The following is a 23,450-nucleotide window of genomic DNA, read 5'->3' as shown; positions in this document are numbered from 1 at the left end:
GCGAGCTCAGGAGCATTTGGTGGGAACTTAACAAATAGGCCATCGGCGCGTTAATGTCAGTTAATGTGATTTCAGTTTTGTGTACATTTTTTTTTCTTGAAAGACGTTTTTCATTTTCTGTTCCTCCTTTAGAGGAAGTAAAGAGGTGAGGCCACAGAATCTCAAACACTTCACCTTCTGACAGGAATGAACTGAGGGGCAGGAAGTTGAGATTTTGTAGGCCTTGGTGACTACTGCTTTGCATACAGGCGTCATGACTGCACAGACAGCAAGTCACAGAAACACTGCCTTGTTGGAAGCAGGGCAGTTGTCACTACAATATGGCAGTAGGGCAAGTAGGGAGAGGGCAGCAGGACCTGGATCCTTGGTACAGAATTTGTATGTAAAGGCCTCCTAGGTATCACCTGCCTCTTGGGTTTCTGTTGCGCAGGGCCAGTGGAAATGGAAGCTTGAGAGCCCCAAGGGTTGGTCCTTGATTGTACCAGGTTTCTCACATCATAATAATCTAGAGCTTTGCCTGCTCCCAATATGTGAACCTGGGCCCTCAGGGCAGAACTTCTCATCTCTCCACTACAGATCCCAATTCCAATATGTGTGCAACTCAGTTCTTATCAGGCCGGGTGAGTAGAACATAAGAGCTTGTGTCTGTTGTGCTTGATTTGAAAGGGAAATTTTTCTTTGTAGCAATATGTGTTTGTTGAGAGATACTTCAAGTGCGGGTTTACATCTCTCTTATCCTTATTGAATAAGCCCATTTAAGAGGTTTGAATTTAACTTCTTTTGATGTATTCTTCGCTGACGCTTAAGTGAGGGGAGTTTCTTGGAGCACCAATACGAGGCTTCTGCCAAGCAGTGAAATAAGTACTTAGCAGCCAAGTTGTCAGCTGGGAATTTTCAGAGGAGAACATGACATGGATAGATAAGTGGATTCCTTTCCCTGGTTTCTTGTCTCCCCAGTGGTCTCTCCCACTAGGCTGTTGTATCTCTACACAGCTCTTCCCCCCCCCAACCCCCCCCCGGCCGGCCTTTTCTCTTCTTCATTATTGCAGCTTAAATGAAGGACTTTATATAATGGAGCAAGCGCTTATGTTTTCCTTTTTGATCACTCTTCGTGTCTGTGTGTGTGTGTGTGTACAGATTCACATGGAGATCTGCAGACAATCTTGGGTGTGTTTACTTAAGCATCTTACACCTTCTATTTGAGATAAGGTCTCATTTGCCTGGAACTTTCAGGAGGTAGGATAGGCATTTAAGTAGCCAACACATTCAGGGGATTCCCCTTCCCTGCCTCCAGCTCACCACTGCTGGGTTTCACTGCAGACACCATTGTGCTTTCCCTGTGAGGTCTGGGGATCTGAAGTGAGGTTCTGTCACCAGGCAGCCCTTTACCAATTGATCCGTCTTCCCAGCCATGTGTCACTCAGTTGATAAACGCACATACCTACCATGAGTCTTCATGGGGGATTTTAAAAAACAACAAACCAACTTCTCCTCAAAAACCTAAAGAGTTTATTTATTTTATGTCCATCTGTGTTTTACCTGTTGGTATGTCTGTGAGAGGGGTTCAGATCCTCTGGTACTAGAGTCGCAGACAGTTGTGAGCTGCCATGTGGGTGCTGGGAATTGAACCCTGGTCCTTTGGAAGAGCAGCCCATGCTCTTAACCATTGAGCCGTCTCTCCAGCGCCCCCTCTCCTTAAAAGCTTCCTTATTTGTAGATGATCAGGACACAGTGTGGGTATTACAGTCAGGATGCAGATGCTGTCCTCCAGCCTCTTCGCTTGGCAACTCGCTGTGCACCAGGCACACATCCTGGGGCTCATGCAGGGGCTCTCCCTGGAGTCCCAGAAGCCCTCCTTTTGAAGGATCCCTCCCTTCTCCTTTTCCCACTGCCTTCTCGCCACAGCGCAGACAGTGTTTTCTACTTGCTCCCTGGGAAGCAGGTGTGTGTGTAACCACTGTTGCTGGCATGTGAAGAACTGTTAACGTGTTCTTAGCACAAATGTCACAGGAAGGTCGCCAGTGGCCCCAGTCGTGGTGTTGGTTCAGGAATTCGGTTTTCATTCTATCTGTTTACTTTTGAGTTGTTAAAATATTCTTTGTGTGTCTGTGTGTGAAAGAATATATTACTTACCGTCTATTTGGGAGAACTTACAAGCTCTTCCAGATTCTCCTTGACATGAAATCTGCTTGTTCACGAAATCTCAAGAGTCACGCCATTGTTAGTAACTGCCCGAAACGCCGGTCTCTGGACTTCTGAGTGATTACAGAGGCAAGTGGTATCAGCCGGGACACAGTCACCCCTGCCCTGCATTGCCTTCTACACCTAGGCTCCTCAGGCTGGCTGGGAGGAGAGTAGGCACCACTGAATACTTTGTTTCAGTTGATAAACTTACACACCTACCATGAGTAGGTACATCTTTCTGCTGGATGACCATGGTCTGCAAAGCATTCCAGCTTGTATACTATAAGAAACTGAAGTTCCTATGTCCCTGGAAAGCAAACATTCCCATCTATTTTGTAGCCAAAGCAGCTCTGGCTGAGGAAGGATTGGTGCCCTGCCTAAGATGCTGCGTAGAAGTAAACTGTGAGGTTGATGTTTAATCCCAAGCATCATAGCTCCCGACCCTTTGCTTTTTCACTCTCACTTGAAGCTTAACCTTTCTGTTGAGTAAAGTAAAAACCCTTGGATACTGTCTGGGAAAATAAAAGAGTGTTTCTATCCAAATGGCCTCAATTTTCTTACCTTCAAAGAGGGGATAATAGTCTTCACTGGTTTTAAGAGAGAGTTGTAGGGTTCAAAGTAGCTGGTGTAGGTAATATCCTTTAACATGATGAAATGTTGAGGAGTCCCTTTTGTGCCGGTATGTCCGTGTTCCTCTAAAGTTGTCCGTTAGCTTCTTTGTGTGTTGAGGACACTATGTAGTTTGTGGTTTGGGCTATGGGAAATGTCCCAATAAGGGGCATGTCGGAGGTATAGAAGGCCACTGAGACCTTTAGGAAGGTCTTATAATGCAGGGACTAATCTTGGGATCACAGTCTCAAGACTGGACTTAGAGGACTGTAGGGCTGGGGCCCTTCCTAGTCCTGGACACTACAGGGATGCAAGCAGGAACTAGATCAGAAGGCAGCATCCTAGGAGAGGAGTTTAGTCTGAAGGTAAATAAGCTGTGTCCTGTAGAACTACGTTTCACAGTGGGCACCCAGTGGAACACCATCTGCTGTGACAAGGCTCCCAAGGCCGAGTGCCTATGGAGAACACTGGTTGAGAGAATGCCTTATATGTGGCTGGGAGACTCCCGGGGTAAGCTTTGCTTTATCCCAAAGACTGCCAGAGACTTCACTTTTGTTTTGTTTTTGTTTTTGTTTAAATCAGAAATATTTTAACATGGAAAGTGTTATGCTTTAATGATAAATGGCATCCTAAGAGGTGTCTGGAGGGAGCAGGCTTGGGGAAATGTTACCTGGTCTTTCATCCAGTCTGGTTTAAATATGGTCAGACCAGTGCAGTGGGCCGTGAGCAGTCCTGACAGAGAACACAGCATTCCCCCCATCCCTTGACACATTCCTCCTTATTATGGTGGAAGAATTGCTTTGGGAAGCTTTAAGACCGTTCCTCAGGTTGTGGTGACCCCTAAATGTAACAGTACTTTTATTGACACATCATAACTGTAGTTTTGCTACTACTGTGAAACAAAAAGTAAACATATGTGTTTTCTGATGGTCTTAAGTGACCCTGTGAAAAGGTAGCTTTTGAGCCCAAAGGGCTCAAGACCCACAGATTGAGAGCAGCTGTTCTAGAGTGTAAACATGAGGAACTCTTAACAGCTCTTTAAAGAGCTGCTTTAAGACAATTTTTATATGAGATTTCATATATGAGTACCTTACATTATCTCCCCTTCTCCTGTCTAACTCCTCTCATGTTCCCCCATTCGCTCTCAAGCTCATGACCTTTTGAGGCTGGAGAGATGGCTCAGTGGTTACGAGCACTGGCTACTCTTTCAGAGGACCCCGGTTCAATTGCTGGCACCCACATGGCAGCTCACAAGGATCTGTGGCTCCAGTTCCAGAGGATCTGGCACCTTCACAGACATATTACCTGCAGGAAAAATACAAAATGCAATAAAGTAAAAATAAAGAAATCTTAAAAAATATTCATGACTTGTTTCTTTAGTTATTATTATAAGACACAGACACATAATATATACACATATATTTAAATATATTTACACATTTGTTTAGTCCATTTCATGTTCATATGTGTATGCTTTTAGGGCCGACTTCTTGGTATAGGATAACCAGTTCAAAAACTCATCGCTGGGGAAGACCGATTCTTCTCTGAGCAGTCATTAATTGCTTGTTCTTACTCCGGGTGGGGGCTTGTGAGATTTCACCTCTCCATGTTGGCATGTCAGCTGGTGGTGTCATTTCTCTTGTCTAAATGACGTAGGCAGCCATATTGTTGTGGTTTCACGGCTGTAGCTTCCCCTGTCATATGTAAAAGACATAATCTCACAGCGACTTCCAGACTTCCACATCCTCTGGGTCATACAATCTCTCTGCCCCCTTTTCTATGATGTTCCCTTAGCCTTCGGTGAAGAGGTTGTGGTGTTCAGTGGCTGGTCACCACCCACTGAAATACTTTCTGTATTCAACCAGTTCTATAATGGTCTCTGTTTGAAAAGAACTACTTTTAATGTAATAATCTTTGCATCGTCTAATGTAAGTTTTCCTTGAACATAGTGGTTGCTGTTGAAATAAACTGGGTGGGGTGGTGGAGCACTGTTTAATATTTTAGGTTGATAGCTTTTGTTTTTCTTTTTTTCTTTTTCATACAGGTTCTCATACTGTGTAGCTCAGGCTAGGCAGGGACTCAGCATTCCTCTTACCTCAGAGTCCCTAGTGGTTAGATTACAAGCCTGAGCCACAGCTGGCGGGCTGTTTAGTTTATATGACCACTGAACGATTCTCATGTCCTCTCAAGAATCTTATAAACCAAAGAGTTATAATAACTTTATAGTTTATTGACTATTTTCTTGGTCTGATTAAAAACCTTAGTTTCTAAGGTTTACTTGGCTTTTGCCTAATCTTCGTTGTTATATAAGAAAGATTTTATTGCTCTCCACATTTTACAGATGGGGAAATTGAGACTTTGGTTTGTGTCAAACTTTGCAGATGAAGTGAAGAGGTGGGAACAGAAGCAGATTAGGGAAAGGCGAGAAAGGGGAGTACGAGCATGGTTATGGCAGGAGGACAAGAGTGACCTTTCGCTTTTGCCTGCAGAGGGATGACGAGGTGTGCTGTGGGATGGGGAGGAAGCTCCGCCCTTTCATATGCAGCTCTCCAGTAAGTGAGCAGTGCAAACCGGTTCAGCTCACAGAATGGCCTTTTTCTTTCTCTCTTTTGTGAGTGGGGCTCATTGTGTAGCCCTGTCTATCCTAGAACCTTGGTAAACCAGGCTGGCCTCGAACTCACAAAGATCCACCTGTGTCTGCCTCTGTGTCCCCCAGTGCTTTAAGATTAAATGCAGGCACCACCACACCCAGCAAGAATGTTGATTTCCAGAAGGAAAACAAAAGGCCTTCTTTAGCTAATGATCTTAACAAAGCACTGGATTCCTACCTCTGAGGGTGGCTCTTTTTCTTTGTGCTGACGCTCTCTTTCACAGTTGTTGTTTTGTTTGGTTCGTAGTAATGATTTCAGTGCTCCCTTTTCACTCTCCACATGAGGTGTGGAGGTATGTTGTCTTCTTACCAAAGCCTAGGAAGAGAAGTCCACCAGCAACTGGCTCTAAAGACTCCGAGCCTCTCCTGTGAGTCACATACTTGAATCATGTTCTCTGAATGTTAATGTGATTCTGCTCTGCCCCCATTGTATAACCACCCTGGCCTCACACACTTAGCAGCCCTGTACCTCAGCCCTGAAACTGCACCGGTTAAATGGAAACCTGTAAAGTGCAGCTTCAAAGAAAGCAACCCTAAAATGATTGTGGCTGTTTAACCAATCATTTTATTCATTTCTTTGTTACGCAGCCCTAGGAGCTGAATCCATGGCATGTATACTTCTAGGCAAGCACCATACTGCTGGCCTGCACCCCAACCCTTATTTACGTCTTGTTTTGTTTTGTTTTCTTAGTTATAAAAACTTTTTTGGGGGGAGTGTGTGTGTATGTGTGTGTGTGTGAGTATACAAACGCATCTGTGGGCTCACACCATATGTGTAGAGGCCAGAAAGACATCAAATGTCTTTCTTGATCACTCTCAACCTTCTATCTTAAGTCAAGGTCTCTTATTTGAGATCCCAGCTTGCTCATGCCTGCCTGCCGTTTATGGGGATGCTGTGGTTCTCCCACTTTGATGGCAAGGCCTTTTTTCTTGTCTCCAGCCTCTTGTCTTTTTTTTTTTTTTTTTTTTCTTTAGGTTTTTTTTGAGACATGGTTTTTCTGTGTAGCCTTGGCTGTCCTGGACTCACTTTGTTGACCAGGCTGGCCTTGAACTCACAGTGATCCGCCTTCCTCTGCTTTGCGCTTTATCAGCACCAGCTTGACATTCCTCTCAATATAATTTCTAGAGAAAATGCTTTGAGCAGGAATGGCCAGGCTACACACAGTGCTGTGCTGATGTCACCCTTCTCTCTCCTTCCATGGCCCCGACTTTGGGGAGTGGGGAGAATCTGGCCACTCTTTCGCTTTGTTTCGAGCCACCTGGGCTGTGCTGTTCATGTCCAGGGGTGGGGGAGGCGCTCTTATCTTCTCTCTATCTCATCTCTCCCCTTCAGAGTCGGCTCCAGGAGCCTAGCGCAGGAGCACCTTCTGCCCCTCTCCTTTATCTGCTCAGAGCAGACTAAGTGTCATGAAAGAAGACTCACGGAGAGCCCACAGCACTGCTTATGTCTAGTCAAAGCGAGATGAGTAGATCATGACATTTCTGAGGGGTGGGTCCCCAGTCACCTTCAGTTTTTAAACTGAGAGAAAAAAAATAGTGTAGCACATAAGTTCTGTGAAATCACTAAAGTAGAACAGAACTAATCTCTGCAGACCCTGACTACGACTCTCACGTTGAGTAGTCTCTTGATGGTGTTGGGCACTAACTCCAATGCATTTGCACATCTTTTCTGATTTCCTTTTGGATGTCTCAGTCATAGGGTTCACACAACGGGTCTGAGTCACTCACTGTGCTTGACATTTCAGTCTTCAATTTATCCGAAACATCTATCTTGTGGCCAGAGCCTATGACTTTCATAACCATTTTCATCTTCCTTTCAGTCTGTCGTCAACACTAGACTCAACTAGCAGTTAATTTTGCTTCATTGATTTCTTAAAGAAAAACATTTTTTAAAAAAAACATTTTATTTGCGGTGTTAGCAGTATGCCCTTCCTCTTAGCAGTAAGAGTAAGCTCTGTGATAAAGGGCATACCTGGACCTTGGCCCTGCCTGGCGATGGGCTCCTTCCTCTCAGCTTATGGAAGAAATGATTCATAAACATGTTTGAGAAAGGGCAGATTAGGAAATGTCACCAAAATGTCAGGTGTAGCCTAGGAGTGGTGGGGACTGTAAACGCTGGGCCTGGGGATGCGAATAGTCTTTATGAAGGAGTGAGCCCTGCACTTTTCCTCTCTTCCATCTCTTAGGCTGATATTCTTGCACTTAGATTTAACACTTTTCTCTTGGTAACTTATCCAAGAACTTCAAGGGGCTAATTTTCCCTTGGTGACTTCTACACTGCAGTTTCTCTTGTTGACATCAGTAGAAAATATTTTCATGGAAAGAAGATACTTTTAGAAGATACTTAAAAATAAGTATGAAACAGGATTTAACATTCATATATTATATCTATATCGTAATTTTTAGATGTATTGTTTTAACTTCACAGGGCTAATTTTCCCTCAGCAAGTACTAGACCATAGTTTCTCTTGTTGGCAGCAGTAGTCACTGTTTGTATGGGAGGACATCCCTTTTATAATATACTTTCAAATAAGCAAGAAGCAGGATTGAACACTTCTGTATTATATTTATATTGTAATTTTTGAATGTATTCTTAACATTAGGAGACAGGCTCAACTTGGCTATTGTTGAGCATTGTTGCCTCTCTGTACACAGCTAGAGGCCTTCTAAAAATAGTGCCTGTACATACCCAGTACATAGTCCATATTTGCTTTTGTTTTTCACAAATGATTGCACACCATTTTTACACTTTGCTTAAAATTAGTCGTATTGCCTCTTGAATTCTTTCTCTATTAGAATGGAGAGTTTCCTCTTTGACCTTCCTTGTGGTGTTTTACACCATGGCACAGAACTGTTGTAACTCTCTACCCATGATGAACCCTTAGATTGTTACAGGTTTTATACACACAGAAATATCTAAAGGATCATTTTCTAGAAATAGACTTACTGATGGGGATAAGGTGTGCGATATTAGCTCAAAGCAGTTTTAACTTGCAATGACTACGGGAGGCTTTTCTGTCCCTGAATTATATTCTCAGACCCTCACACTTTTGAAAATAAGACGCTAACTGGTGACAACATTTGTCTGCCCAGAAGTGCTGCATGTGGCCTTGGATTTGCTCTTAGTATGTACATTCCTCCCAAAATAAAAATAAAAAAAAAAAATCTGGTTTTATTAACTAATGGCAGAGTTTTATTAATGCCTTATGCGAAAGGTTCATTACAACTTGACAGAGTTATCTGAAAGGAGGAGCCTCAGTTAACAAATCATCTCCAACAGATTGCTTGTAGGGGGTTTGCTTGATTAGTGATTGATGTTGGAGCAGTATCACCCCTGGGCCTATATATAAGCTGGTATGAGAAAGCAGGTCTTGAGGAACAGGCCAGTAAGCAGCACTCTTCCACGGCCTCTGCTTCAGTTCCTGCCTGCAGGTTCTTGCCCTGAGTTCCTGCCCGGCTTCTTTCAGTGATGGAATGTGACTTGAAAGTTGTAGGATGGAGTAAACACTCTTTTTCCTGAATTGTTTCTGGTCACGATGTTTTATTACAGCAATAAAAACCCTGAACAAAGCCTTAATTCATTTAATATTTCTAAAGTTTCTCACATAATTCTCTCCTGATCCTCATATCCTACTTCCTGTTCTGAGAATTAAGTATTAGTAACAGTGAGCTCTGGTTCTTGTGATTCATGCCACATACAGTTTGAAATGTCTTTTGGTTGATACTTTATTTAAAGCAATGAGGGAAAGAAAGAATATCAGTACATCTGGAAATTCTTGAAGGAAGAAAGTTTCTAATTCAAAGAAGCACAGTTTTTACTGACTTTGTAGAAATGCATATGGTATATATTAAAAGACTAACTTGAAAGTCTTGAGTCTGGCATGATGGTGCAAGCATGTATTCTCAGCAATTGGGAGGCTGAGGCAGAAGGATAAGGTCAAGGCCAGCCTGGGCTTCATTGCAAATTTTGGATAATGTATTAAGTAACATGATTCTGTCTAAGCGAAAAACAAAATACCTTGACAGACTTCTAAGCATACATAAAAATCGAGGATGTAGAATGGGGCACCAAAAACCTTACCTGTATCTGGAGAGTTATGCTGGCATAATGCCACTTTTATTTGGCGACTTGATTTCATTGATTAATTTAAAACAAATTTCCCACATGCCTTTTCACCTGCTCATTTATAAAATACAAGGAAGAACTCCCCATTATGTTCGCTGGTGTGGTGGAAGATACCTATAATCCTAGCACATAGGAAGTAGACATAAGGGTCACGAGGTCGAGGCCAGCATAGTTGTGAGGCTCTGTCTCAAGACCAAGCAAAAATAAAACATGGGCCAGAGGTGGCTCATTACCACCACATCTGATATCCAGAGGTCAACCCTCAGAACCCACATGGTGAAAGAAGAGAGCTGACTCCCTAGCAAGTTGCTCTCTGACCTCCATACATGCACTGTGACACCTCTATGACCCAACAGATACACATACACAAAACAAACGAATGTAAAATAGAAAATAAAACAAAAATATGCATTATTACCTATCATCTCGTCTTTATTAAAGAGGAGCGGTGTTCCTCTGGCACTTCTGCTCAGTCTGGTGTTTTGGCTGACGTATGTGAAGGAAGTCAGTTCCGCGTAGATTCAGGGTTGGAAAAGCGAGGGCTATTTTGCTTGCACTCTGTAATGGTGGAAGTCGTTGATGCTGGAGCAGAGCTCCGTGACGCGTAGTTGGTCTTAAAGGTAGGTTGGTGTGCAGTTGGAAACCTGACTCCTGAGGCTTCACTGTGTTCAAACTCATTGATTTGAGGCTTGGAACCGCTCCCTCCTGGGCTTAGTGTCGTAACATTAAACCTTAGCCATTTCAAGAACATTTTCCAATGAACTGTGTAAATCTTCCAGATGTTGTCATATTTCGTTAAGTATTTTAAGTGTCATCCTCATTTCTATCACCGCTTTTCCATGTCCTTGACAAAGTCTTGGCTATTGGGAAGCTGCCGGGGTCACAACTAGATGTTTCAACGGAGTCAAGTAAACCTGAGTTCTTTCTGAAAAACCGCGTTCACGTTTGTTGTGTTAAGAGGTCAGACATGTAACTGATAGGTTAATAGAGATAGAGAGCAGCGGACTCAGTTTCCCCCTATCAAAATGGTATCTTTTAAATCTACATTTTATTTAGTAGCTCCCGTTTCTCTGGTTCCACTTTCTGAGATCATAGTTACCTGAGGGCTCAGTTACTTGAGGTCAACAGCTGCTCAGAAATATTAAGTGGAACCGCCCAGAAGCGAACAATCCGTGTGCTTTAAACGTTATTCTGTGTAGCATGAGATCTCAGACTGTCCCACTTTACTCTGCTTCGGAATGAGGTGTCTTTTGGTCCAGTGAGTCCATACTGTGTACACGACCACCCTTTGCCCCCTTAGGTACTTGGTGACTGTCTCAGTTATCAGATTAACTGTCCAGGTTCACAATGTCTGCATTCAAGGACGTGCTAGGCAAGTCAGGGGTCCCATCGGTGATACTTTTGAAGCAGTTGGTTTTAGATGGATGAATGAAGAAAATAACATAATTAAAGGAAACCGAAGTAATAACCATCACCAAATCAAATTGATGTGCATGTGAAATATTTACGCTCCCTTTCCCCTCTTCCAGGTTAAAAGAGAAATCATGACTGAGTCTGCATCTAGCACAAGTGGTCAAGAGTTTGATGTGTTCAGTGTTATGGACTGGAAGGATGGAGTTGGTACCTTACCCGGAAGTGATCTAAAGGTATGCTTTCTTTACCACATATATATGATAAAGATATGATATGATATGTGTGTGTATTATATCATATGTATTCAATATATATGTGTATGTATGACATGCTTATTTATTTATGTATATTGTGTGTATCTGCATGTTAGCTTATTTTACAGTGACTACATATGTGAAATAAGAATTCAAAGCATTAAATACAGTGTTCTGCCTGTCTGTTCACAGTACTATATACAGTTCATTGTCTTCTGCAGTAAATTTGTAAGATAACTTGAAATACCGATGAATTATATTTCATCACTTGGGTTAGGGGACTAATATCCTTAGCTTGAGGGAATCAATCAATAGCTTTGAGGAGGATCCTCTATCTGTTTTGGGTCTATTATGATGATGACCAATATATACGGAAATGCCAGACCTGGAAGGTCTAGCCATTATTTTACTAACGGCTTTGTAGCTTTGAGTGGATAACCACATTCCCCGGACCTTAGTGTCCTGGCTAAAATAGTATAAAAAATTTGAATCAATAGGACTATTCACTGCCTCTAAATTATTTATACTATGAATGTGAATTTTTGTACAAACACTTGTTCCACAGCAGGCTCTTCGTGTAAGTCAGACTGTTACCTCATATAAAGGGCACTCTTCATGGGGTTCAGCCTGCCCACTGCATACATGCTGCCCCCGTGGGTCTCCACTCTTCATGGGGTTCAGTCTGCCCACTGCATACGTGCTTCCCATTACATGTCTGCAGCCCGACCGAGCCTGCGTTAGGACCAGCGCAGCTGCTCCATGAGAAACAGTCGTGCGAGCACCCACCTGGCCCCGCTTCTCATTTCTCACTTTGTTTTGCTGTGATCCTATCTCTGGGACCTTGAACCTGTCTGTGGCATGTGGCCTTTTAGACTTTGTGTTTGTACTCTGTCATTCAGATGTTTGGACTTTCTCTCACTTGGCCTGTGTCTGTAATACTTGATTTTCTGTGCTGCCTCAAATAGAAAAATGTTGCCCCTAACTTAGGCTTCTTGAATTCTAATCCTTTGGATGGCTGCTTGGCAAATATCTTAGCCAAGTCACTGCCATCACTGTATCCTCAAGGGTACAATTTAAACATCTGCTCGCCGTTGGAAACATGTTTGAGAATTTGGTTGGTTTAGGTTTAATTAAGTCAAAGTGTGAGTAGACTAGCTAAGGAAAACAAAACCACTGCAGTGAGGTCTAGTAAAATTTGGAGAAACTATTCTTTTTAAGTGGATACCAGAATATAGTTAAAATCCAGCACTTCGCTCTGGTATTCTTTTATACCATAGGGTAACTATAATCTAAAGTAACATATAATATTCTTTAAAATAACTAAAAGAGAAGATTTCAGAGGTTCGTAACATGTAGAAGTGGCAATGTTTGAAGATGTAAAATTGCTGTTTCCCCCTTCTGAACATTATGGATTATGTGTGTATACGGGAATAGCATATGGAGCTCATAAGTATACACACATATTATGCATCCACTTAAGATTATTAAAGAGAAGAAATTTTCAGTTTCAGTTATGTAGGATGACAAGTCATGGAACAGTTAATTTCTCTGGGTCAAGATAGCTCTGCAGTAAAATAAGTAAATACAAGAACAAAAAGAAACTAAACCGCTCAGACATTATTCAAGAGGTATGGTGGACATAGAATGTTGAAAACTTTTAAACAACAACAACAAAATTTTCTCAAGCTCTGATAATGTCAGCCATAGGTTAGCCCTGTGAACTTTTGTCAAGTTGTTTAACATCAGGGATTGGAGAGGTGGGTTGGCAGTTAAGAGCATGCTCTCCTTTGGTGGGGAAACTCTAGTTTGTCTGGGCAGGTCACAGCTGCCTGGAAAGCCAGTTCCAGGGCATCGTCTGGATTCTAAGGGTACATGCCCTCACAGCCCCTCTTCCATCCTGGCCACATATGTGTAATTAATAATAAAATAAATCTTACAAATGATTCTTTAAAACCCTTACATCTTGCAAGCTTTATCTGAAAAAATGGGGGGTTGCTAGGATCCATAAGATTCACATCTGAACAGGGTGGTGGTGGTGGATGCCTTTTTTCCCAGCACTCAGAAAACAGAGGCAGGTGGATATACAGAGTGAGTTCCAGGACAGCCATGGCTACACAGAGAAACCCTCTCAAAAAACCAAAGCACAAAACAAAACGAAAACAACAAAAAAAATCACATCTGTACAAAGGAGATGACAGTTGACAAGAATGCAAACAAATAGTTACGGTGTACATTTTCTGACTTTGTGATATAGTATGAAAGCTTTCTAGTATATCATATGCTTATTATTGTGCATTTTCACTGTATAGCGCTTTTTATGTGTCAGGTACATGACAACATTTATAACTTTCTTTTAGCTAGCTTTTGGTTGTAAAGAGGAGTTTTCATTGCTAAGAAATCTGGATTGCCTTAAAGTTTTCTAAGCAGTGGATTTTAGAAATTAACCTATTAGTTTTATTAAGATAATCAGGTAATTAAGTCATTTAGGGTATTACAATCAGGGTTATTTGATATGACTGTTAAACTTCTGCAATTACTGGAATAATTACCATGTGTCCAATCTACTTCGTGGGGTGGGGTAGGCAGTTTGATACCTTACTTTAACAAATAACTTCAAGAGCTGGGGCAGTGACTTAGTGGAAGACACAGAAAAACTAAATGTGAATCCGCAGCACCCATGTACAAAGGCCAGTTGGGGGAGGGGGCCGAGACAGGATTTTTGAAACTTTCTGGCCTCCAGCCTAACTTTAGGTTTAGAGAGTATCTTTCTCAATGAAACAATAAGGTAGAGAGTGACATAGACATTCTCTGGCCTCTGTATAGTGTGGATGATGCATGTACCATCATGTGTACGCATAGGGCACTCACATCTACCTCTCTCTGTCTTCCTGTGTCTCCCTCCCACACAAAATATATTATTTATAACCCTTTTAATCTGAGATTTGTAGCCTATCTGTTGTGTAACAGTTTCCTATGAGATTTAAACAAGCCGTCCTTCTTAAGCATTAAGGTAAAAAACAACTTAAAATAGCTTCAGGAAGTCCCTGAAACTGAACAAATTTCACCCCTCCCCCACCCCCCAGCCCACCTCACCCCCCAGCCCAGCCACTACCAGAGCAAGGAATAAGAGTCCCTCTCATAATAGCAGTGTTAGGCTACAAAGAAGACACCCACACTAGCGGAACTGCAAAGAATCAGACCGGCAGAGCCACCTGGAAGAAGGAAAAACCAGCAGAGCGGCCTGGAAGAGGGTTAGATCAGCTGAGGCACCGAGAAAGGACACTCTTCAACTTGTTGGGTTTCCTGCAGGCTGTTCAGTGTGCTCCAGGTTCCCAGCTTTGGGAGCTGTCAACTATGATGGGGTGGGCTTTGGTGATTCAGCTGTCTTTGAGTTATTTTTGCTCCTGTACAGAACCCCAATTTAAAAAAAAAACGTGTTCACCATCTTGAGCTTTGGTAGTACCCCTACTTTGGTCTGTCGTGGGTTCCCTATCAGGAGTGAGTGGACACGTGGGTTGTGACGCCCCAGGATCAGTTTTGTCACATCACACCATCTCATGGGCTATGTTATGTAGCATTTCCTGCATCAAAATCTTGGTTGTTTGAAAGGTTGACAAATTAATTTTTTTACTAAACTAAAATATTAGCACTTTGAATAATTCATAAAATTTGCTCCCCTAAATCATGCTGGGAACTTTACATTGCCCAGGCTGCTGCTTTTTAATGGTTCTATGTGTTTAGAGGTGTGTGAACTCCCTCACAGTTGGTATGTAAGTCTTCCAACTGGAGTGCATCCAGCTGATACAGTCTGGCCTACACAGAGGTCACCTTCCCTTTGTGAAAACAAGTTCTCCATTATGTAGGGTTTGCCATCCTGAAAACTTCCCTTTTAGCAGTCTCATGGCCGCCGGCTGGCTAACTGCACTGCCATCTTTCTGGTTAAATTTCTTGAGCAGCTGCCATTGACCTTCCTAGCCAAGTTTGAGTTAAGTCCCCAAAGGTTTTTGGTTTTCTGGCCCCTACTTTTCTCTGGTCTCATCTCCTTGTACCTCAGTGCCCCTTGGTTTCTCCCCATCTCCTCTCTTGGGTACATTTTCCTGTTCTTGTCACTGTTGTGTTCTGCCCTTTCCATACTGGACTAATTAGCTATAGTTACTTGAAATAAAGCACAAACATCTTTTTGGGTGCTGAAGTGAAAGAAATGGAAATTAACCCTCTGAGGGAGTACTTTACCTGTACTGTGCTTCATCCTTTCGTTTAGCCCCTTCTGTCTATTTTTGTAAGTTAGTTAGGTAGTTAGGTAGGTAGTATACTTCTGGAGCAGCGGAGACTGATAGCATGGAAACGGGCACACTGCTATTTAAAGACAGAGCATGTCAACATTCACAGACATAGGGAAACAGCACACATTTGGAGAGGTGGAAACTTCCTTCAGCTGGAGACCAGGAAGCTTTTAAAAACCAGGTATCATTTAAGCTGAAAATGCTCGTTGTGAAGACTTCTGGGAAGGTGCTGGGGAAAGCAGCAAGAGCAGGGGTTTCAGAAGCAGAATCCCCTCAGCAGACAAACTGTTCAGGAGCTAGCAAGTGCCCACTGCTGATCTCGAAAGACCTTGTTCATTTTCACAGCATTTCTGCCAAAACAAGCTTCAGGAGTTTTACCTAATTTGATCTTTGAAAATGGAAATAAGCTTTAGCAGAGTAACTCTCTGGCTTAGCCTTAGGAGAGTGGGGCTGGGACAAAGCGGAAAGCTTACCTGGCAGGGCTTCCCAAGGCTGGAGTATTTTCTCTACCTGAATTTTGAATGGCATCTGAAGTACTTCTCCAGGGAAAATTAGTCCTCTGAGTCAGAAGGAGCTAGTCTTTCAGAGTCCCCCAGTAAAATGCAGGTGCTCCCCTGAAAGCAATAGGATCTCATCCAGTATGAATAATTGTTCTTCATCAGAGAGCAGGACCTGCAAGAGCAAGGCAGAAGTCAGCTGTAAAATGTAGCACCCCCTTCTTAATGCATGGCTTCACCTTGTCTTGATAGTTTAGTGAACGAACATCTTTGGCCTTACAACATATTGGTAATTGGGATTTAGGTTACAACATCAAAAGAAATAACATGGGAATTGTAACCTCAAGAGTGTCTTTTAGTGATCTATTATTAAAAAGTCCCCAACAGAGGGGAAAGTGCCTTTGCACCCTTCCAAATGTCAGGCCTGTGCTTTGCACCCAGAGATCCCCTCTTGTGTCCTTTGTGGAGTGTTTAGAATGCAGGCTGGTCTGCAGGGTAGCAGTATCCTTTCTGTCTCCTCTAAGTCTGGTGCTGTCTCACCTCTTACGTTTGTCAATAAGAATACATTAGTGTGGATAGCAAGGGATAAAAGCGGAATTACTCATCTTCGGTGAATCATTTGTGCCTACTTAAAAAAAATATATCTGAACTCACTTGATTTTTGTATCACATTCTTTAATATCATTAAATAATGATCATGGTAGCTTGTTTTATCTGTTCTTGCCCAGTAGATGGTACTGTCAGCCTTATTTTGAGGATTTGGTGCTTAAGGTTCCTTTTTTTTCCTTTTTGAAGTTTCGCGTTTCTTTCTTTTTTAAAGTTTCCTTTTTCAAAAAAAATTGTTAGTTTTTGTCCATGAAATTAACTTTTACTATTTTCTAAACTGACATGTACATGCTGCACAGCATAACCTGTGAATGCATATCCAAAATACGTAATAGGGAGAACACATTCCCACATTCCCGAACTATTTCAATTCATTCAGTCTAGAAACAATTTGATAGTTTTATATAATGAGTGTGGAAAAAAAATATATATATAATGGGGTAAAAGATCTGAAACATTTTATTGTCTTTTCAAATGTGAGCTTTCTACCCATGTTTCATCCTGTAAGCACCTATGAATTCTGACTGCTACTCTGCTTTACAGAAATGGGAGGGAGTGAAGAAATCATTTAACTCCATGAACTCTTGACTCAGGGTGAGCAGGGTCTCTGCCACGGCACGGTAGCAGAGGGTAAACCTTCAACACAAGTGTAAGCTGGCAGAACCCTGTTTTATCAGCAGCTACCAAAGTGAGGTGAGAGGAAGCTTGTAGGATCAGGAATGAGAATCAGGACATTAGAGGGCTCTTCCCCTTTTAGTGAAGAAATGGCACGTTGTAGACTTGTTCAGTCCTTGCGGTTAGTTCTCCATTATCTCCCCTCCGTTTGGGAAAACTGGAGCTAAAGTTCTTGGAAAATTTTTGAGAGTAATGAAAGAAAATGGAAGTGTGAAGTCTGGCAGGGGGGAGGGAATAGTTCATGGTTTGTGCATTTTCCATCTTGGACCATAAGGAGAAAGGTGACAGGCCATTATGTCCTTCTCTTTGAACAAGGTCAGCTTTAGTGAGATAAAGTCGATTTCTTGGGGGCAGAAAGAGAATCCTGCTTCAGTAGCTTTGCTAAATAAATAATAGTATTAAATAAACAGAAATCTCAGTGAAAATGTGTCTGAGGTGCCAGCACAGGGTCGCTTTCCATATGCACACCTGTAGTGACACCTAGTACTCCCTTCTAGCTTTCCTCAACCCATAATTCACGAAATGAAAGGGCTCGTTGTTAAAAAACCTTATCAAAGGCATGACTGTTCAACTCTCGGAACATGGTTAGTTTGCTTAAAGTCTGTGTGTCAGCCACGAAATAAACAATGCCCTGAGGGACTTTTGTGAATTTCGCTCCCCCCCCCATGTTGTTGCCAGTTTCGGGTGAATGAGTTCGGAGCTTTGGAAGTCATCACAGATGAAAGCGAAATGGAGAGTGTTAAGAAAGCCACCGCCACTACCACTTGGATGGTTCCTACTGCCCAAGAGGGTAAGGCCCGCCCATCTGCCACTCATTCCCTCTTATTGACTGCTTTAAAATCAGAGTTTTATAGGAGGCCAGACTTTGAAAGCCCTGGAGTACTTCTGGGTCTCACATCCCTACGTAAGCTTTTGTAACGAAACATAGGACCCAGCTTTTGTACTTTAAAATAATTATAAACTGTCTTATTTCTAATGCCAGATCTGTACTAGCACAAGGTTAGCTGCAATTATCAAGGAAGCCCAAGTTGCTAATGGCCTTCCTAGGTGATTTAGCCAAAAAGCCTGGCACTTTTTTGTTCTCATCTACTCCAATGGTTGTAACTAACACATATATGTTGATGACTCCAAAATCTATCTTCAGCCCCGACCTCTCCCCCGAGCTCCAGGCCCGTATTTCCACCTGCCTACTGGACATCTCCACCTGGATGTCCCACAGGTACCTCAAACTGCACATGTCTGAAATGCAACTCATTTTCTTTTTCTTTCTCCCTTCCCATGAACCTGCTCTTTCCTCCGTAACCCATATTTCAGTTGACTGTAGCACCGCCTACCTGGTGCCTAATCAAGAAATCTAGGAGTCATCCTGAATCTATTCCTCCCATTCCCTCTTACCTAACACTCTCGGTTTTTATTCCCTAAATAAATCTCAGATCTGGCCTTTCCTATTATCACCGCAACTGCCTTAATTTAGGCCTCTAACTCTCACCGAAACTATTACAGATGTCTCTTAAATAATCACCGCTTCTAACTCACCCCTTTCCGATTTATCCTGCACTCTGAAGTCAGTGGGACTTATGTAGACTGCTCACCTGCCGATTTGTTAGTTTCTCTTTGCCTTTGCAGACCTAGCAAAGCCATCAAAAATCTGGTGGCTTCCACTCACCTGCTTGCTTGGTCACCCAGCTCTGTTCCCTTCGCTGTGTGTTCTGCTCCAGCCCTGCCAGCATGGACCTACATGTCATTTTCCTGGATCACCCTGTGGTTTCAGCTCTCCTGCCTTTACTCATGCTGTTTTGGTTTTGCTTTTTCCTTGTTTGTTTTTTGTTTTGTTTTCCAGTTTAAATGCTATCTTTGTCTATTTTTCTTTGGCCTTTAAAACCCTGTTGAGGTTCTGTGTCAGAAACTCTTTCCCACCTTTATCCCTGGCTGAATGAATCAATCCTTCCCCTGCAATCCTAGAATTTGCTTGCACATCCATAGCTGCATGCATCCCATGTGATTCTAAGTCCTGGCTTTCTTTCATGGCTTCTCTTCTAGACTGTGAGCTGTCTTGGGCAAGGTCTATACTGACATTATCAGTGTCCAGCATAAATTGGTGCCTAATAAATGTTTGCTTAATGATTCAGGCAGAAAGAAATGTGAGTTCCTAAATGATTTGGATTATTATGATCCTGGAGATCAATTACATTAAATTTACATCTGTTAATTTAGTCAATTAAATAAAAATCACTCATCAGAATGTTATAAACATGAAACAACATACATGATCTTTTTAGCTTTATCTAAAGTTCATCTATAGGTCTTCTAGATCAGGCGTATTAGCTGTAATTCAGTAACTAATTTTAGTTATTTTCATCCTATTTTGAACTCTGTAGAGAAAGCCAAGGTCTCATGTGGTGTTTTTGTTTCTTTGTTTGGTTATCCTTTTGGGAGATTTGCTGCTGTTGAGATAGGGTCTCACTATGTAGGCCAATCAGGCCTCAAACTCATGAAAATCCACCTGCCTCTGCCTCCTGCAGGGTGGGATTAAAAGTCAAAGCTTTCACACCTGCCCCTTTTCAAGATTTTTTAAAAACAGGAGTGATTCAACTGATTTCCTGCCAAGCTTAGCCCCACCCACAGCTTTATAGTTCAATCACTGATTCATTCAGCAAACATTATTCTTTATTGTCGCTAACAAAATTAGCAGAAGTGGTTCTTCGGAGTGCCCAGGGACGTGGTTTTGATTTTTTCCTTTTTTTTTTTCTTCATATTCTAGTCTTTTCAGAGAAGACTGGGGTGCCATTTAGGTTGAAGGAGCAATCAAAAGTTGATGGGCTTCAATTTTGTGAGAACTGTTGTCAGTATGGCAATGGAGATGAGTGTCTTTCTGGAGGAAACTATTGCAGCCAGAATTGTGCTCGGCGAACCAAGGACAAGTAGGTTCCTTTTCTTCCATCTGAAGTGGGCCAGAGACTTGCAGTTCTTAGCATCTGAGGAGACGAGGGATTAAATGTGCCATAAGACATCTGTTCCTCTGTCGTACCTGTTCCTTAGACTCTCCCTCAGGCTACAGATGGCCCTAGACCCCTCAGTTAGCTACAGTGCCTTCTCTCACACCTGGTCCGATACAGTAGTGATGTTCTGCCTCTGTATGTAGCTGGCTGCTGTTACCCATGAATCTGATTGTTTCCAGTGAAGAGCAATCAGGTATTTCTGACCTATGCGCACACATACTGATATTTATGACAAAACATTTGTTTATATTTTCGGAGTCCCTAGGTAACTCTGTTAAAACACCACACTGGGAAGGAAACTCCCCCTGATAAGATGGGCAGTCAACTCTTAGGACTGTCCATAGTAGATAATGTAATAAGTCCTCAGGGGATGAATTCAGTAAACAGACACACAGTAAATGATGTGCTGCCTGCCCATCTGGGGACTATCTAACACAGTGCCTCTTAGGAGCAAAGAAAAAAACTTTTTTTTCTTGCATACAATATAGGACAAAATAAATGACCTGACCTTTTTATTTAATTTTTAAAAACTTTTATATGTATGAATGTTTTGCCTACATGTATGTCTCTGCATCATAAGCATTTCCCCTAGAACTGTGGTTATAGACAGTTGTGAGCCACCGTGTGGATGCTGGGAATTAAACCTGGGTCCTCTGCAAGAGCTGCCAGAGCTCTTAGCCCTGAGCCATCCCTCCAGCCCTTTGACTCCTGTTTTAGGGGCGACTCCCACATATCATAATCAATTTAGAAGTTGCTGATTGTTTTGTATTGGCAAACTGATTCTTTACAAATTTATAATTGGTCCTTTCTATTGGATCTTCCAGTCTTAAAATTGCTAGGCTTGGCTTCAAATTGCCCTGGACATGTATATCTCTATAAATAATTGATCCTTTTATAATTATGGCAGAAAGTAATCCATGTCATATATATTGCTAGTTCCCTTTTGAAATTAGTATATAAAATAATTTCCAGTTTCTACCCAGACAGATCTATGAAACATGATTTTAAATGTTCCCTATATGCTAATACCTGAGGACTTCTTTTCATAATTAAATGTTTCCTTTAGGGAGTAATTTTTAAGTAATCTTCACATCAATAATCAACATGGAGATATTTGATAGTTACTGTTTCCTGTCACTGTTTTTGGGGTTATAAACACAACAGAGATCAGAAGGAAGAGAGAGATGGAGGCGAAGACAACGAGGAAGAGGATCCCAAGTGTAGTCGGAAGAAAAAGCCAAAATTATCCCTGAAAGCCGACTCCAAGGAGGACGGGGAAGAGAGAGATGATGAGATGGTTAGTAGCCCTGATATGTCCGTTCAGAGGTGCAAGCCATCTCCCTGGGCTGCCGCCAGGCACCAGGTCTGTTCTGTGGTCAGTCGGTTGAGTTGGCGAACGCTAGCTCAGGGACCGTTTCTATCAGGAGATTCCATCCTACTTTAGGCCTCACTGTCAGCATCTCACAATGAGAATAATACGTAACAGGATCTGTCCTCAGGGTTCTGAAGCTGGATTCCTGGAATTTATTGCTGGGATGAGAGATGACAGTCAAGCCCTATGTTTTGTGAATGAATTTTACATTCTCTTACCAGCCAAATGCCAGTCCCATTTTGGTAAATTGCAGATAGATCTCATAAACTATATGAGTGGATAGAAAATGACATGTAAATATCAAGTGTGTCTAGGGGAAAAATAGCACTCAAAATGTGCTAACTGAAACATAGCACTTTCACACTGAAGCAGGTATTGGTGGTTTTACAGGAACAGAGAACTTTGAGGTTCTGAAGCGTCTCAGCTAAGATCCGTATTGAGCAGTTGTTATCTGCCAGGCACAACTCAATGGGCTGGGGATATGGGGATGAGTCAGACTTGTAGCTGGAATCAGGTCCTTCTTCCTGAAGATGCTGTGTTGTGGCTAAGGGCGCATGATAAACTAGCAGAAAGAACTGGAGAGATATCAGTTTGTCCTTAGTGGTATTTTTGGCATCTAAAATAGTAGGAGCATCAGGGTTGGCTGATTAGCTTGAGTTGGGTATTCAGGGAGGGCTCCAAAAAAGACAGGAACACCAAGAAAAGGAAGGAGGAGCCAGCTGTGGGCACTTAGCGCTCTCCAGCACATGATGTCCAAGGGAACACACCTGAGGTGGAAACAGTTGCAGCACAGGGACCCTCTTGTCTCCACATTCTCAACACTAGGATTAGACGCAGATGCTAATGAGCCTAGACTTTCCCCACCCCCCAAGACAGGGTTTGTCTGTGTAACCTTGGCAGTCCTGGTCTTGATTTGTAGACAAGGCTGGCCTCAAACTCACAGAATTCCAAGTCACTTGCCCCCGCCTCCCTGAATGCTGTGATTAAAGGTATATGCCACCACACTTGGCTGAGCACAGCTCTTTATAGGTTTTGGGGATCTAAACTCAGGTCCTTGTAATCATAGGGTAAGTGCTTTACCGACCATCTCCCCATTCCTCAGGGTCATTTATTTGTAAAAGAACTAATCTCACTCTCATCTCCAGCTTCCTTTCCCTGATTCCGTGTGTCTGTGTTTGGCCACCTAATGATTTCGAGACGTGTAAACACCAAGCCCAACAAACTCTGCACACCCAGAGGCCTGCTAAGCCTTTACCCCACCCTTGCCTTCCCATTCCAGGAATTTGCTCAATCCAGAAATCTACTATTCACAGAAGTTGTGATTTGCCCCTTTTCTTATATGTCCTCACAGTCCTACCTAACTCTAACAAAAAATCATTCACCTTCTGTCTTACATGGCCCTCTGGCCTAGCACGCTGCAAGAATATCTAACTGGTTTCTCTGATTCCACTCCTGTGCACACAGGTCAAAGCAAACCGGCCCTGCAAAGACCAGCTGAAGCTAAAGTTGCTTGAACTTCCCAGCATCTTCCCACTATACTCAGGAAGCCATAAAGTTGACCTGACCCAAAACACACTAACCTCGGCTTCCTCGTTCCACTCTGCCCTAATGCTCCATGCACCTCAATGACTTTTGTATGGCTTCAAGCTCACTGGCTTGAAGCCAGCCACCAGGAGACCCTGTCTCACAGAATAACACCCAAAGCTGTCCGCTGAGCTCGATACCACTTGATATCATTCATACCCATCCTCACACACAGAAATAACCTTAAAACATATGGGC

General features: G+C 42.5%; 1 protein-coding gene and 1 long non-coding RNA gene across 8 annotated transcripts in view; one reads left to right on the top strand and one right to left on the bottom strand.

Annotated features, from left to right (window-relative positions):
* The window catches only part of L3mbtl3 (L3MBTL histone methyl-lysine binding protein 3), a 97,597-nt gene that overhangs the window by 10,795 nt on the left and 63,352 nt on the right, over positions 1-23,450 (top strand). For 5 of the 7 annotated variants that reach the window (XM_060373401.1, XM_060373405.1, XM_060373406.1 and 2 more), the window contains 5 exons: positions 11,099-11,215; positions 17,976-18,087; positions 18,442-18,516; positions 20,059-20,218; positions 21,461-21,593. In XM_060373401.1, the coding sequence (XP_060229384.1) occupies positions 11,099-11,215; positions 17,976-18,087; positions 18,442-18,516; positions 20,059-20,218; positions 21,461-21,593 (597 nt within the window). The remainder of the gene's footprint in view (positions 1-11,098; positions 11,216-17,975; positions 18,088-18,441; positions 18,517-20,058; positions 20,219-21,460; positions 21,594-23,450) is intronic. The other 2 variants (XM_060373402.1, XM_060373407.1) reach the window with 2 other exon arrangements.
* LOC132649521 (uncharacterized) lies at positions 4,162-11,100 on the bottom strand. The gene is made up of 2 exons (XR_009587993.1): positions 9,988-11,100; positions 4,162-4,487 (listed from the first exon to the last, which is right to left on the bottom strand). It is a non-coding gene; the product is annotated as an uncharacterized LOC132649521 (long non-coding RNA).

The sequence above is a fragment of the Meriones unguiculatus genome, chromosome 20 (assembly GCF_030254825.1).
Source record: "Meriones unguiculatus strain TT.TT164.6M chromosome 20, Bangor_MerUng_6.1, whole genome shotgun sequence".
In the NCBI taxonomy this organism is placed as follows: domain Eukaryota; kingdom Metazoa; phylum Chordata; class Mammalia; order Rodentia; family Muridae; genus Meriones; species Meriones unguiculatus.
Note: the sequence above shows the minus strand (reverse complement) of the source record. Positions and strands in the feature narration are given on the sequence as shown.